Here is a 15841-nt window from a genome sequence, read left to right as displayed (position 1 = left end):
CCAACATAAATTGTGGCTAGATGTGCCAAACATTGATCATAAATGCTAGTAAAAAATCAGTAGGTCTATAAAATTTACTGAAACTTTTGTAATATGTATGCAGATTTTTTTCTTTCATCAAATGATGTAGAATGAAGTATCTATATCAAGACACTTGCCAGTCACTTGTGTCGCATGCTGAAAAAAGCCCCAATCTTTCAGGTTTTCGTATTGTCTTCACTTGAGTTCATAGCTCATCCCACTAAACAGCAATTGTACCCACATTTCATACAGTCATCAGTCAGCAGGAGTGAGCAGGAGCATTTCATCCACCTGTTTAGGCTGTCCTGCAAACTCCTTGTTTGATGAGACTGCATAAATAGTTAGAATCACTTATAATTCAGGAGAAAACATGCAAATTTTGCACAGGCAAAGATGTGGGAAGCAGTCCAGGAAAGATGTCACTCTTGTCATCTCTCATTAGGTGATTGCCCCTTCAAAGGACCGAGTTTCTGGAATCCCCGCTAATCTGGAATCCCCCGCTAATGCTGTTGCGTAAATGGTTGGTGGCAGGGTCACACCCAGGGTACTGCAGAATCACTGCCTGTCACCTGCTCCCCGTGGCACATCAGTTTGGAATAACTCTCACCTAATCAAAAGGTGTAGGTCCACACTCTGAGCCTGTAAGTGCACCCTTGAGCGCCTGCACTGGCACTCAGCCAAACGAATTCACCCAGAGCTGTCTAAAGTTATACAACTGTTTACATATTTTATGAAAACATTTTATCTTCTTTTATGAGACATTATCTGCCTGTCTGTGGCAATTTATGTGCTTCACTCCCAGCCCATTTCTAAATCATCTGGAGTGAAGAGCCTAAGTGGAAAGCCGTACTTTCATTTACAATCTGAGCAACTGCTTCTAGTAATTGAAGTTCAGAGAAAATAAGTTATTTTCTAGGTTTGTCTTTAACAGGCTTCTCCAGCAAGCACTCATAATATAGGCAAGATTTTAGATCAATTTTGTAAACAGATCCCCGAAATTATGTTGTGACACTTTTCCATCGTTAGGACAAGCAATGCACAGGTCTGCTGTTTCCAAGTGCCACTGTCAGTACAGGATAGGTAAATTCCTCTTTATTTTTTTTTTTCCCCCCTAGATTAGTCTGGTCGTCCCAGGCTCCTGAGGAGAGCTCTCAGAGTGGTGTGGCAGCCACCCATGTTTCTAAGCCATGCACTCCCCACTGAATGGGAGCAGACTGGGCGCCTCCCAGGGTCACTGGCACCCCAGGGGCCTGCCTGGAGAGCCGAGCAGACCAGGGCTGGCACTCGATGGGGTGGCTGGGCCTGGGCATGAAGATGCCAGCGTGCTGACCACACCCTGCCCAGGGAGGTGTCGGGCAGCCCCTCACTGCCGCCCCACGCACTGCGGCCTCGCCTTTGTGTGAGCTCCACCGTGTTTACTCTCCCACTTCCTTGTTCCAGTCCAGTGTGAGGGCCATAAACCGCCCGGCTGGCACGGCTGAGCCCTTGGTAGCAGGGGCAGGAGGAAGAGGAGGGAGGGGGATGGCGGTCATCCCCTGGCTCTGTGCTGGGAGGGTACCCCAGGTGCCGCCGTGGTGGTTGGGAGCGCAGCCCTTCCTCTAGGGCTGGTGCCGCCATCCACGGTGGGTCTCTCATGCCCACTGGCCACCCTCATGCCGGTGTCCAGGGGCACACCAGGAGAGAACAGGACCTATTTCCCCTTCTTCTCGGACTTCAGGGGCCACAATGTGACGGCCCTGCGCATCGGCGAGTCATCTGCCCTGGCCTTCATCTTCCTGCTGTCGTTGGCGGGAAACATCTGGGGCATCTGCCTGCTGGTGAGGCGGCACCGCCGGCTCTGCGCCGCCAACTGCCTCGTCCTCAACCTCTTCTGCGCCGACCTGCTCTTCATCACCGCCATGCCCATCATCGCCGTCGTGCGCTGGACCGAGTCCTGGCTGCTGGGCAACGTCGTCTGCCACCTGCTCTTCTATGTGGTGAGCCTGAGCGGCACCGTCATCATCCTCTCCCTGACGGCCGTCAGCCTGGAGCGCGTCGTCAGCATCGCCCGGCTGCGCCACGCCGCCTTCCGCCGCCGCAAGGTGCTGGCCGCCGCCTTGCTCCTCATCTGGGGCTTCGCCGCCCTCGCCACCCTCCCGCTCTGCTGCTTCTTCACCGTGGTGCGGCTGCCCGCCCCCGCCGGCCAGGTAAGGCTCGTCCGGCTCTGCCGCGGCGGGGGCACAGCGGGCAGCGAGGAGATCTCTGGCAGGGCGGGCAGCGCTCTGTGTGCGGGGCAGGTGCGAGGCTGTGCCCGCAGGAGCCCCCGGCCCGCTCTCCCGGCACACAGTCCCGTCAGATGGGAAACGCGCACCGGCTGGCATTCTCTTTGCGTTCCTCAGTGCGGCTCAGAGATCCCCTTTTCAGCTCACTTCCCCTTTCCGAGGGATCAGCATCCTGGGAGAGCTGCCCTGCACCCGCAGCCCCCTCTGTGACTGTGTGCAGATTTTTCTGCCCAATGTTTTGAAATGCTTTCAAAAGTGCACCCGAAGTGACACTTGAAAAAATAGTTAAGTTTGGGGTCTGTAAGTTTCAATTTTAAAGCTGCCATTACCATTTGATATTAAATTAATGGGAGTATTCCAGTTGTGGACATATCTATTTGTAATTGTATGGGCTATTAAAACCATCAAGTAATATATTACTGGACTGCTTTGGCTAAGTAGAAAGTTTTCACAAATGACTTGGTTTAGCCATTTTTTTTCCATAAGCATAGAGGGAGATAAGAACAATGCTGTACTGAAAATAATGGTACAATATTACCTTTCTTCTTAATTTTTTGCAAATAGGACATTCAGATTTGCACCCTGGATTGGCCCAGCACTGCAGGAGAAACAGTCTGGGATATGACCTTTGCCATTGTTTTCTTTCTGATACCAGGATTCATCATTGTCATCAGTTACTCAAAAATCTTACAGGTATGTTTTTCCTTTAAATTTTGTTGTAAAACAAAGGGAAGTAAACAGTAAACTCACTAGTCATCAGCATATTGTCACTGAATACAAATACATGTTAAGGGAACAGGCATCACTTGTTCAATATAATATGTGATATAAAATGAAGCATTTCAATCTGCACATAACAGCCTATACATTTCAATTAAGAACATGCTTCAACAGCACATTACCACAGACTCAACACATGGTTTGTCTTCTTATAGATAGTATTAAATACACTTCTTCATTTATGTACTGTTCATATTTAAAGACTGTCAATCTCCTAAATGCTGAAAGAGTCAAGCATTTGAAATAACTAAAACTAGGTTTTGCTTTTCTTGAAGCTAAACTCTAGTCATAAGGGATTTGTAAGAAAGCAAAAAAAGGCAGGATTAGAAAAAAAATAAAAATCTACTTTTTGATCTATTGGCTTTCTGCACGTGTCTTTAGTACACAGATCTCATTAAATTATAGTTAATCCTCCACAACTTCAAATATTGTAAATAAAACCTGTAAATTGAACACTCTGCTTCCACTTTCTTTCTAAGTGGATGATGTTTAACATATATGAAATACAAAACAAGCTACCCAGCACCACAGAGTTTTAATCTATAGTCGAGCAAGCATTATATTAGCATCTAAATTCCTTTTAAACTATCCAAAACCAGAGTGAAAAAAATCTAGAAATCTTCAAATCAAGCACTTCAAACTAGTCACTGCAATGCCTAGTTTTTATCAATCTCCCACAAGATCCTCGATTCCTTTATTGGGCAATTAAACTTCTCATAATATGTATAAGAATATTATAGGTTTTGGAAAGGAACCTCAGCATACATGGATTATTGAGCAAGGAGTTAATTGATGAAATGCTGAGCACCAAGGGGCTGTGGATGCACATGCCAGAGCTGGATGTAGGTATAAAACGAACCTAGGACCTAGAATCTGGTCTCCACACATCCTTGCCTATTGATCAAACTTAAACTTGTAGTAAAAGTCATCAGCCTGTAGCTTCTGTACTGTCTATCAGCTCACTATAACCTTGAGGCAAATGCATTAGGTGAACCTCTTCTAGTGAAGTAAAGCACTTGCAACCACATATTGCTGTAGACAAAGAGTGTAGAGCAACTTAGTGGAGAGTATGAGTCCTTTGAAAGAACTGCAAAGTACTACAGGCCAAGGAAAGCCACAGTTCTTGGTCAGAGGCCAGGACAGGAATGCTGTTTGTCATGTCCTTGCAGACTCCAGATTATAGGAAAATTTATAAAACAAAATGGCACATAGGGAGCTAGAAACCAAAAGCAGTGTTTGGAATACTGGATTACAAGACATCCCTGTGCTGCTCTGCTCCATTTTATTTTCTAACTTGTTAACAGAAATGCAAAACTACATTACCATTTCCCCTGAAATTAAGAAGGCTTGAGGCCCATAGCAGGATATAATTGAGCCTTCTCTCTCTCCAGGAAGCAACCAGAACTGAACTGGAGAATATCTCCATCCCTGAGTCATACCCAAGAGCAAACTCACTCTAACTTTGTGAGAATGCTCCAATATGCCAGTGCACACATAGCATGATTCTCAGTATTGCTGGAAGCAGTGACAAACATTCACGTATTCATCTTACAACATTGATGATGATGAGGATGATAATGACTGACTACAGATACAAGACCTGAAATTTTTTAACAATATACACTACTACAAATGTACTTCACAATTTAGTCTGAAACTGAGTATTATTTTTACATAACACTTCCCAGAACCCTGGCAAAATTATACATTACAATGATCTGTAATTTATTTAGTTTTCAATTGTTCTGTCTCTCAGGCAAGACTTTGTCAGAGGCTAGAGCTGGGGAAGATCTCTGTGTTCTGAAAGTGACATGCTTTTATATATATATATCTGACTTCCAAGTTCCTGTTTGTCTAAGTGTGGTCCAGATGCTCAGGATAGGTATCTATACTGGGCAGACCAAAAAGGGATCTACAACGTACCACTGCCACCCCATTTCTCTTGAACACTTTCTTAAGATGCAGTTGTCTCTTTTTTACCACAGTCCTGGTGATTCTTAGTTCTAGGCAGTGCAGCTCCTGCAGGAAAGACAGAAAGTTAAATACCTTCATAGGACAGATAAAAATTTATCTGATGAGGACATTCTGTAGCAGGTTTGAAAAGTGCACACAATGCAGTTTTCCTACTTTTATGTTAGAAGTGGATATTAGTGCTTTGCATTTTGTGAAACCTTCATTCTTACTAAGATAGGTTAGAGTATCTCTGAGAACAGCTCTGTTTGGACTGTTTGGAGGAGTTAACCCAGTTTCTGGATTCCAGATGGTACAGCAGAAGATCATCAAGCTGGAATAGTTTTATATGCTCAGGACATCAGGATTCTCTGGTCCTTTTAAATCAGGGAAGCAGTGATACTGTCCCCTTCTCAGTCTCAGATGCTGCTAAGAAACCCATTTTGATTTATGGGTTTTCATTTATACACCAACATTCTACTGAAATACTTAGAAGACGTCTAGATTCTAACTGGGTATTTATCTCTGACAAATTCAGAAAACTGCAAACAGAATGACGAATTACTGTTTCTCTATCTAAACGTTTTATCCTTATCTGTACCAGGAAGTTAAAAGGTGTTGCTAGTACTAGAGTTATCCTTCCTGTAGTTTCTGCTAAGGGGAAAAACGGCAGGAGAAGTCTTACATTTTGACTTTCCTATGTAGACAGCTAATTGATCAAGGCTTTTGAAAATGTTTGAAAACAACCCTTCTTTATGCATGCAGGGGATAAAGTGGCATCTCAGTTATTTAGCACAAATCTTTCTTTGCTAGATATTTAAATTTTATTTTATTTGCATCAGATGAATGAATGTAACAAACTATATTGTGCCATGCCAACTTCAGGGAAGACAGAGATATAGAGCAGGGGATTTAGTTTTCTGCAAGCCACTGGGTTCAATATTCTGCCTAATGACAGATGATGCACACCCATGAATACTAGGTTTCCAAGCTACCCATAGTCTAGTTTATTACATCAGAGAGTACTTTTACAAGACACAGATTTTTATAGTGACTGTAAGGATCTGTAAGATTTCATGTTCATTCATAGAAAGTAATTGTGATTACTGTCTGAAAAGCTAAGTGTGTCACAAAACAATGCAGTCTCATTCACATTTAAAATTATTTATTATAATAAATTCATGCTCCTTCTAATACCTACCTTATAATATCAGCATGGCTGTAAGAGAATTGGATCACACTCCCTCTTGAGCATCAACAGGTTTGTTAACTATGTTCCAGTTTGCATTTGTGAAGAAAATCAATGGGTTTCTTTAGATAGAACAAATGAGGTAATAATTTGAATTTAATGGGATTTCATGAGTAATTAAGACTGTTTTATGCTGAAAAGTATTTGTGACTGGTAGAGAGCCATGGAAAGAACAACGCTTTGCCAGAACTTGGAGATGAGTTCACAGCTGAGAGGAAAAAGAATTGCTAGTGAACTGAAAACATTTGAAATGGAACCATTGACAAAAAGTACAAATGAATTCTGCAATGCATTTTTTTGTAGTCGCTTTTCAAAAGAAAATATCATGTGCCAAGATTTATTTTTTCACTTGTAGAAATGTGTTTCAGTGAAAGTTACTTTCTTCTCTTTTACTGCAGATTACAAAAGCATCAAGAAGAAGTTTAAATGCTGGTTTAGCCTACTCAGAACATCATCAGATTCGTGTTTCCCGGCAAGACTACAAACTATTCCGAGCCCTTTTTCTGTTGATGATCTCTTTTTTCATTATGTGGAGCCCAATAATAGTAATTATTTTTTTAATTTTAGTTCAGAACTTCAAAAAGGATTTAAATATTTTGCCATCAGTTTTCTTCTGGATAGCATTATTCACTTTTGCCAACTCTGCTGTCAATCCAATTCTGTATAATGTTTCCCATTTCAGACGTAAATGTCAGGAAATTCTTCTCTGTTGTACAAGGAACCCTGAGAGGCATGGAGCAGGTACAGAAACCACTGCAAGAAGAAGTAACCGTGAACAGCCACATTTGTCTTTCATTACCAGATAATTATTTAAAGTCTGAGCTGCGCCACACTTTGGATTTTGTCTATGCTATCCCAGGTCACATAGGTCATTATGTTATAGTATTACATGCCAGCAGAGGAGGAAAAAAAGCTAAATGCATATTTTTAATTCCTGCAAGTAAAATTCTCTTGACTTCATTTGCTTTTCCTTAGTAAGGTTTGGACAATTTAATCCAATGGATTGGATTCTCCTCTTATGCTGAAATAAATAGAAATATGGCAGTGAACTTGGTGAATGTAAAATAGTTTAATTAAGTACTTTTAATTTTCTAGTGAAAATGTTCACCCTCAGAAGGTATCTGCTTTTTTTTATAATCCAGTTTTTAGAGGGAACTTGATTAAACACTTCAATAGTTGACTGCCTGAACACATGTTTGAGCAAACTAACTGAAACAAGGTAATCAACATGTTATCACCAAGTAAATGACCAGTTTGGTTCCATCTCAAATTAAAAATAAGGACTTAATACATGTGAATTTACAAGTAAAGAATAAATAAATAAATGGTTGTCATGTGTAAAATAGTTCTTTTTAAAATATGCTTATTTTTAATGTTCACTAGTCATATAATAAAGTTCATTAGTGATATATAGGGTCACTGAAATTCCTTTCTCTTTTCTAAATGATTTCCAGTATTTTATAGAGAAAATTTAGTGTTCTATTTGGAAAGAAAATACATATGCTTGGAAGTTCATGATAAATACTCTTTTAGTCAGAAATTGAAACCACTAAAAAAAGCAAGATTAAATTCTTGATTATCACCATGTGTCACCAGCTCAAAACATTGCACTAAGATAACAGGCTACTAATGAAACCATTAGGTAGTGTCTACCTACATACAGATTTACATACAATTTGCATCCCCTGTAATCCAAGTTTATTAAAATGTTTCATTGGTTTATTAACAAGGTGAGCTACACAGCTCAGATAAATATATTGAAAATCTAAATGAAGCCATTTAAAGCATTTTCCAGAGAACACATGATCAATGTGTTAACTTTACATCCGTGGTGCTGTTACGTGGTTTCTTGCCACAGGGTTGGATCTCCTTAAGAGCAAAATCCTGAAACACACAAAAATCACAGTTGTGTTTGTCAATCTAGACAAAATTTAATTACATGAACTTTCACCAAATTTAAAATGCATACATATCTAATTTCTTTAAAATGCTCTTGAGTCTAGTAGTCTGTTACTTGTAATAATAATGCCATTACCTTTTTCTGTAGATTGTAATTCCTAGGAAATTTCAACTCAGAACAAAACAGGAATTCATCCAATCTGTCACCCCTCTCCTGAGCATTTTAATACTTTTGCAGACAAGGTACTGGGCAGATCAGTGGTAAAAGAGTATCTTGCAGTGATAGGAGTCTATTCTTTAACAAACTTCTAGTTATTTGCTTAAAAATAATCAATTTAAGGACGTCATTCCACAAAGTAAGAATCTCCTGACTCCCAAAACTTCTAATGGCAATAGTAAATTAGCAGAAGGAACATGCCACTCTTTATTTTACAGTTTTTCCTTCTACCAAATACTAACAGCAGATGCAGCTTTCAATTCTACTGACATGACACTATTTACAAGTACTCTGACTTAATATTGACACTGACATCACACAGCTTAAAGTTACTTGAGCTATTACTCTGAGAGAGTAAATGTGTGTATATATATGCATATATATAAAAATGTATGCATACATGCGTATTTATATATATTATATATAAATGAGTATTTAAAATAAATATTATTTTAATATTTAAAATATAACTAAAATATAAATATAAATAGAAATATAAATATTTATATATATATATTTATAATAAATTAAAAATAGCTTGATCTATATTTGAGAAGCAACTACCATCATGCAGCGCAAGTTAGAACAAAAAACTTTAATTTCCTAGGCTTCTCTTTTGCCTTGAAGAGCCAGTACAGATATTTTAATTTTTTTTTAAATCAAGTTAAGTTTTATACATCTATTAGTTGAGGGGGTACACACATATGTGCACACACACACACACACACACACACAGTCTCTTAATTAGCTTCAAGACATAAGGCAGAGTGTGCACAATTAGCAACAGATACCAGCCTATTCTTGCAGCATTTACTAATATCAGTCAGAATTTTATCACGGTAACAATGGCATACAGGTCAGTGCAGACAATTGAAGTTGGTTTGTTTTGGTAGTAATTCTGTAGCTCTTAATATCAGATTTAAAATTAAAGTAGTAGGGCTTCCAATCCACACATAAGGAATTAAGCAAATTTTGTAAGGGTCTATGATATGAAGCTTCCAAGATTTTTATTTTTTTTTCCAGTTTAGCTCACAATCATTCCCTCAGTCCCAAATGTGCTTGCTTTGCAGGAAGTTTAGCTTAATGATACTGGAGAATTCAGAATCGACTAATAATAGGGTCCTGATCAATAAAGGGAAATGCAAATTGCTGTCTTTAAGCTTTAGGCTTATAAACTCTGGCATAATCCTTAATAAAAATGTACCCAGGCTCCTATTTTTCATTTGCAAACCACAGAACTCACACAGTCATATCAGACACTGCACTCAGCACCTAACATCTGAGTATGAATTAGGATAGCAAACAAAGAAGAGTGTGACTTGATAGATTAGATATTTGATATCTATAACAAACTATAGGAAGCATGATCAACTTTTAAATTATCTTAGATTAATAGAATATCCCTTAACATCTGATTATTTGGCTTTCTCATTTCCAGAAATTTTTATTCTTGAAAAGCAGGGAATGCAGGATGCAAAACAGAAAAGTATAACCAATTTATATAATGACATTGTTTCTTTTCTATCCTAACATTTATGCAGTCATACAAATCATTCATAGAAGCTGATTCAATTTGCATTTATGATGTCTCTTATTCTTGACTGTTCTAAGCCTTAACTGACGTACATTGTCTCCAAATTCTCATTCAAGACAAATTTTTTTTTTCATTGCTGTCAGGAACTTTTCCTGGGTCACTGATCATTACTGTAAACACTACCTACTTTAGCAGAGTAGGTGGCACCCTGTTCTTCAAGGCACCCTGTTATCAGCACACTACTTTACAACACAGCAATATATTACTCTGTGTTTGTGGCTCAGATGAACAGATAATAGAGACATGACAGCTGACTTTGCTCATCTGTTATGACTTTCTTTATATGACACAAAAGTTCCTTCAGTCAATCCCAGTTTGTTCTATCATGTCATTGAGAAAAGCCTTTAATCTTGATTTACAGATTTCAGTGATGAAGAACATACAACAGCTCTTGGTAAACTGTTCCAAAGGTTAATGACCTTTGGAGTTAAACAAATGGCTGTTTATTTCTGCTCTGAATGTGTCCAGTTTAAAGTTCCATCCCTTTAAATTTATTATTTCTGTGTTTGCAAGTCTTTTTCTATCCAATTCCTTACTGCTTGTGTGGAAAAGCACAGACATTGTTCAGGTCACCCCTTAACCTCTTTCTAATGAGAAAGATTAGGATCTTTGAAGCACTCACTAGAGGACGCATTTTACAAATTTTCAATCATTTTCTCTGCTCTTCTTTGAAACTTCTAATTTATCCTCAATACTTTTTCCAGTTATGCTTGCCACTAAAATGTGACATAGCAATTAGGCCTATGCCAAGCAAAACAATCTCATTGTTTGGTCTTGGTTTATGCGTCCAAGAATCGTATTAACTCTTTTGCTCACATCATTACGTTGGGAGTTCCCATTCAGCTGATTCAACAGCCAAGTCTTTCATAGATAACACGTCTTCCAGGATGTGAGGGGTGGGGAGGGAGTAGGGAGAGGTACTACTATTTTATTTGTTCTAAATATTTTGATTTTTCTCATTCACTCTTTACAATTCCCCACTTTGGGTGTAATTCTTATCAGTAAGTACATTATGGTTTCTTCTAGATTTTACCATTTGGCCTTTCGTAATATACCTGTGCACAAGTGAGCTAATTCCCTGTGTTGTAAGCTCAGCCTGACTATGTGACTCAAGATAGTGTCATACTTCCAATATGAGGGCTATGTCCCTCTTCCACAGCTCTTTATGAAACAGCTGGCATGAGGACTTGTGAGAAAGGGTCTTCTAAAAGGTATCCTTTCCAAGACTTCTATTTTCCTTAAAAGCCTTTCTGAGGAATCTCCTAAAGAAGTATTTGAACAAAGGCAAAGACATCTGATGAAAGCTACCCAATTATTTTTACCACAGCTATGAAGTTTATCCTTCCCATGTTTACTCACTCTACATTGATTTAATTGTTTTACAACTTCCTCTAATTACTGTTTCAGCTGATCTGATATGCTGCATGAAAATCTATGCATCTCAACTCTCCTTCAGATAAGGGAAGTAAAAGTTGGAAATAATTTAAAACAAGCTCCAGTTTTCAAAAGACATTGTTACAGCCACTAAGTAAGACTTTATGCATTTCATATGTAGTGAGCAAGAGAATCTCAGTGCTTTAGTCACTAAAACCCTGAAATAAAATTCTTCAGAAAAAAAGTTTCTCACCATTGTGAGCGATAACTCTGTATTTTCTGTCCAAACAGAGGTCTATCTGCCTTTGTCTGACAATTTTCAGTGCATCTGGAGGCAATCCCTTGGGGTCCCGGGAGAACACAAAGGAGTAGCTGTCAGCACAAGTGCCATCTGCATTTAGTTGGCGGCAGGAGTAGTGAAGAGCGTATGTATCATAATCTGTGTCCACTACCCAGTGATCATCATCTGGAAGAAACCATAACAAAGAAGGAAAAGTGTTAGAGATACCAGTGAAATCTAGTAAATCAGAAAGTATTGCTGCCATAACTCTGTAAAGAAAATACTAAGATGAAGACTGGTACAAATTATAACAGATTAGCTTTTCATTTATTCCTGCATTCAGTATTTAATTCCATGTTTATTTTTTAAAAGAAAATAAAGACAGACATGCTAGGCCTGCTCAAGATGACTCAAACCCATAAATATTTTCCTACCAGGGGTGTTACTTAGACAGCATTTGTAAGGAAAAAGAGTATCATGCAGTTTGCATGCGTATTAGAAGTGTATTTGCAAGAAGTTCTGCTATAAACCCTATTCTTAAAACACAGTTACAACTTCAGAGAATTCTTAACTATTCAGCTTTGTAACCTGACCAAAACCTGGTCACACAGGCACTCTGTTCTAAAAGAAGCAAGGCTGTTTCAGTGTTTGCAGTAAAACCTGACATATCTGCACCTTCCTCTCCCGGAGCAAAAGGTTCTCCCTTGCAGTACATCTGCACTGAAGGCAACACACTGTTGTCTTCCCCTTCTCTCCTGTGGGGGACACCAGACATTTTAGAAGGGTAGAGTTTGGGGTCAGCCAGCAATCTAAAGAACCCATGATGCAGCAGCATATTGTGAGGAGACCTGGGAACTATTTAAGACGAATTGGCATCCAAAACATGCTTTGTAACTGTATCTTTGGATGGAATGGAGCTCCTGTCAGTTCCAAATTCTACCTGCTTCTTTTGGAAACAATCCAAGGAAATGTCTTGAGCTACAAAGTGTCCGAATCTCTACTTGGCTCAAGGAACTAATTTTGCATAGGGTGTGAGAGATGACATAAAGGTATGAATATATCAATATATACATATGATCATATTTGTCTCTTAAAACAGATAAATCCCTACATTTGCAGACACAAGACCAAACAAAATAACATTTTCTAAATCCTCTTTCCTTCTTGGCCAGCTCTGACATCAGGCTTCAGAGAAAACAGAAACTGAGTTCTGAACTAAAACAAGTCTTAAAATACTTCATCTGCCTTTCATTTCTTTCCAAACAGTGGCCTTCAATTACGTTGTTGGGTAACAAACAAAAGAAATACAAGATACACAAAGGCCAGGTCTTCACTTGTTTAAAGAAAGCCAACCAGCTGTCCCATATAAAAAGTAGTGATTACCTTGCTCACATTAAGCCTTGCAGTATGATAGTTATTATGTTTTAAATGTGTTTAAGAAATTCAACAGTACTTTTTCCTTCCCCAGCATGGACATACAACATAACTAGTCTTCCAAGAAGCTCTGTATCTTCTATAATTAAGTACTCACTTCCTTTCTGAAGAAAAGAGGCGACACCCCAGTACTTCATCTTGAACTTGGCAGGATCCTCTGTGTCAGTGAAAGAGCCGATCATGTCAGCACAGACATCCCAGTTACTGTAGCCAGAGACAATCAAAAAAAACACTTTCCAATCTAAGAGCACAGGTTCAGTGTGACTAGCACAGGGGCAGCAGGTAGTATTGGAGCAGTAGCTTAGTGAAATGGAACAAGAGGAGAATGGCAAACAACTTACTTGAAGAGTCTGACTCTGCCCTTTGCAGTGGCAGTCATTTGTCCATTCTCATCTACAGTGAACTGGGCTACCACATTGTCCTGCAGAAACAGCCCCTCAGGATCTTTTTTTGCCATAGCATACCAGGTGCCACTGTACTGCAAGGAAATAAGAAAGGCTTCAGTTAGACCCAGAACAATGGAAACATTACAACCAGACAGTACAGAATAGGGGAGGTGACAGAGGGAAGAGCATGCAGATCTTTGACACCATGCCTCAAAGGTGTACCCAAGAAACAAATCTAGCTGTTTCAACAGCATAAACCCCTCAAATACATCCTACTGCACTCATAATTTGTGGAAATACAGACTTCTTTTTGATAATCTTACTTGTATCTGCAGCTGTCCCGTATAAGGAACACAAAATTGAGTGGAAAAAGGAATAACAAATGGCAGATCTTGACAGATCTATGTATATTTTTTTTCCTTGCAATGGTGTCTGAAAACACTGGACTATTAATTTTTCATAGAAACAACCAAGTCAATACACTCCTTCTGCTTATACCCTACAGTTTGAGACCATTCTGCTAAAACTCAGTTTCTGCAGTATTCCTTTATCAGGTGCATCAGGATCCAGCATCTGTAGAGGTGTGGACATCACACACTTTAGCTGTTTCTCAGTATTACAGTCTGTGACTTTGAAATGTGACCACACTGGTGCTACTGAATGCCAAATTTTGTAGCCTGGAAAGAGTTATGCAAGACATCACAGATCCAGGAGAGTAAAGAAGATTTACCCTGGTCTTGTCGAAGTTCTCCTTGACTTTGAAGCTGCTTACTCGGCAGTCCCGCTCTGCAGTGCTGCTGCCCAGCAAGGACAGTGACAGCAGCAGCAGCCAGGGCAGAGCTCTCTCTGTGTGAGCCATCCTGTCCCTGCAGCAAACAGAGAATAGCATCAGAAACAGGCTCTGTTACACAAGTGAAGGGAGGAAGGCTGCTCTGATAAGTCGCCAGGGTGTCATGCAGCTTTCCCTGATGCATGTGCAGGCAAGGAACCTGGTTGTCCCCAGCCCACAACAGCAGGGTTCCTTACAGACAGTGCTGGTTCCTGGAGCTTCTTGAGAGCCCAAATGTTGATGGTGGTGGCACTGCCCAGACAAGGACAGCTTTATGTACTCCTGGGGCTTTCGCAACCTGCTGAGCCACAGAGCCTGCATTGGAGAAGGCAGCAGGGAGGTGGGTTGATGGATGCTGCAGGCTGGGGCCCCTTCATAACAGCTTCTTGCGTAACACCCATGGGCTCAGGTGGTCTTTGACCCTGATCTGCAGCCAAGCAGGCTCTAGGAACAAAGGCCTCTCTTTGCTTTTCCCAACCCAAAAGCAGAGCTCACACCTGGGGGAAGGGGTGTGCACACTGTGGGAAGTACAAATGGAATGAGAGGCATCCCACCTTTGAATTGGGGGAGAGTGAACTGCCTCCACCTCCTCTGTGATTTTACACACTGCAGTCCAAAATCCATCTTACCCAATATGCTCAACTCAGTTACAAGGTGCAGACTTGTTTCCTCCACCTCCTCCCCAAAGTCCTTTCCTCTTTTACCCTGATAAACAGTGGAAAACATAATACTTGCAAGTTTCTGCTCATGTTTCTGAAAGCCTGGTCATTCCAGAACCTCTTCAGGTCTTCATGACTGGTTCCTTCTTGCTTCTAAAAGGCTCTCTTGGGTGCTAAATCATCTCCCGAACAGCTCCCAGCAACAGGAAGGGGGGTCCTGCAGATCCTTAGGATGCTGAAAGTGCCTAACTGTGCCTAGACTTAACTGTGGCCTGCAAATACCCAAGTGCATGTGCATACCACATCAGGCCGTTCTGACATCTGATGAATTTTAAATCAGATATTCCATAGTTTTTATTCTGTTTTTGGCAAACTGTTTTCAGTTATATAAACCATTATTTTCTCCTGTCCAGGCAAGTTTTGCAGCCTCTCAGTCAATATTTGTTCTCTAGTTTCAACATCTTTAGGAAGCATTAGAGAAAATCTGTTAATTATTTTCTAGGCATGTAACCAGAGCAGGATAGGAATGATTGCTACCAAGAGAACTACTTCACCTGCTTTTTTCACCTTCCATTTTTTTAAAGAATAAAGACAGAAGCCTGTTATTTGAAAGGCCAGTATTCATTACTTTAAAAATCCAGTAAAAATATAATTTAAATATGGAGATACCAATGTAGTACAAAAAAATACCTCATTAGTAGCCAATGTACAGCTTTAACCAATTTTTTCAGCATGGCCTTTCCCAGAAGTTTACTTAATATTCCTTTCATACATTCATAAAAATATTAGACTTCTTACTGTTACTGTTGCTGTCTTTTACAATCTCTTCTCATATACAATGCAAACAATCTCATTGATTTATCTTCCTTTTCTGCTTTGTGTTGGAGGCTTTTTGCACAGTGAGTATG

General features: G+C 39.9%; 2 protein-coding genes across 2 annotated transcripts; one reads left to right on the top strand and one right to left on the bottom strand.

Moving 5' to 3' along the window:
* The first annotated feature begins 1514 nt into the window (after nucleotides 1-1514).
* Nucleotides 1515-7479, top strand: FFAR4 (free fatty acid receptor 4). The gene is made up of 3 exons (XM_005520623.3): nucleotides 1515-2207; nucleotides 2847-2975; nucleotides 6660-7479. Exons 1-3 carry the CDS (start codon nucleotides 1674-1676, stop codon nucleotides 7065-7067), a joined length of 1071 nt encoding a protein of 356 aa, XP_005520680.1. The 5' UTR covers nucleotides 1515-1673; the 3' UTR covers nucleotides 7068-7479.
* A 463-nt stretch (nucleotides 7480-7942) lies between these two features.
* RBP4 (retinol binding protein 4) lies at nucleotides 7943-14626 on the bottom strand. Its single transcript, XM_005520622.3, has 6 exons — nucleotides 14472-14626; nucleotides 14176-14311; nucleotides 13401-13537; nucleotides 13157-13263; nucleotides 11599-11811; nucleotides 7943-8145 (listed from the first exon to the last, which is right to left on the bottom strand). Exons 2-6 carry the CDS (start codon nucleotides 14302-14304, stop codon nucleotides 8132-8134), a joined length of 600 nt encoding a protein of 199 aa, XP_005520679.1. The 5' UTR covers nucleotides 14305-14311; nucleotides 14472-14626; the 3' UTR covers nucleotides 7943-8131.
* Nucleotides 14627-15841: the final 1215 nt, after the last annotated feature.

Source organism: Pseudopodoces humilis, chromosome 9 (genome assembly GCF_049639895.1).
Source record: "Pseudopodoces humilis isolate 2021_Gansu_Grassland_sample_001 chromosome 9, ASM4963989v1, whole genome shotgun sequence".
Taxonomy (NCBI): Eukaryota; Metazoa; Chordata; class Aves; order Passeriformes; family Paridae; genus Pseudopodoces; species Pseudopodoces humilis.
Note: the sequence above shows the minus strand (reverse complement) of the source record. Positions and strands in the feature narration are given on the sequence as shown.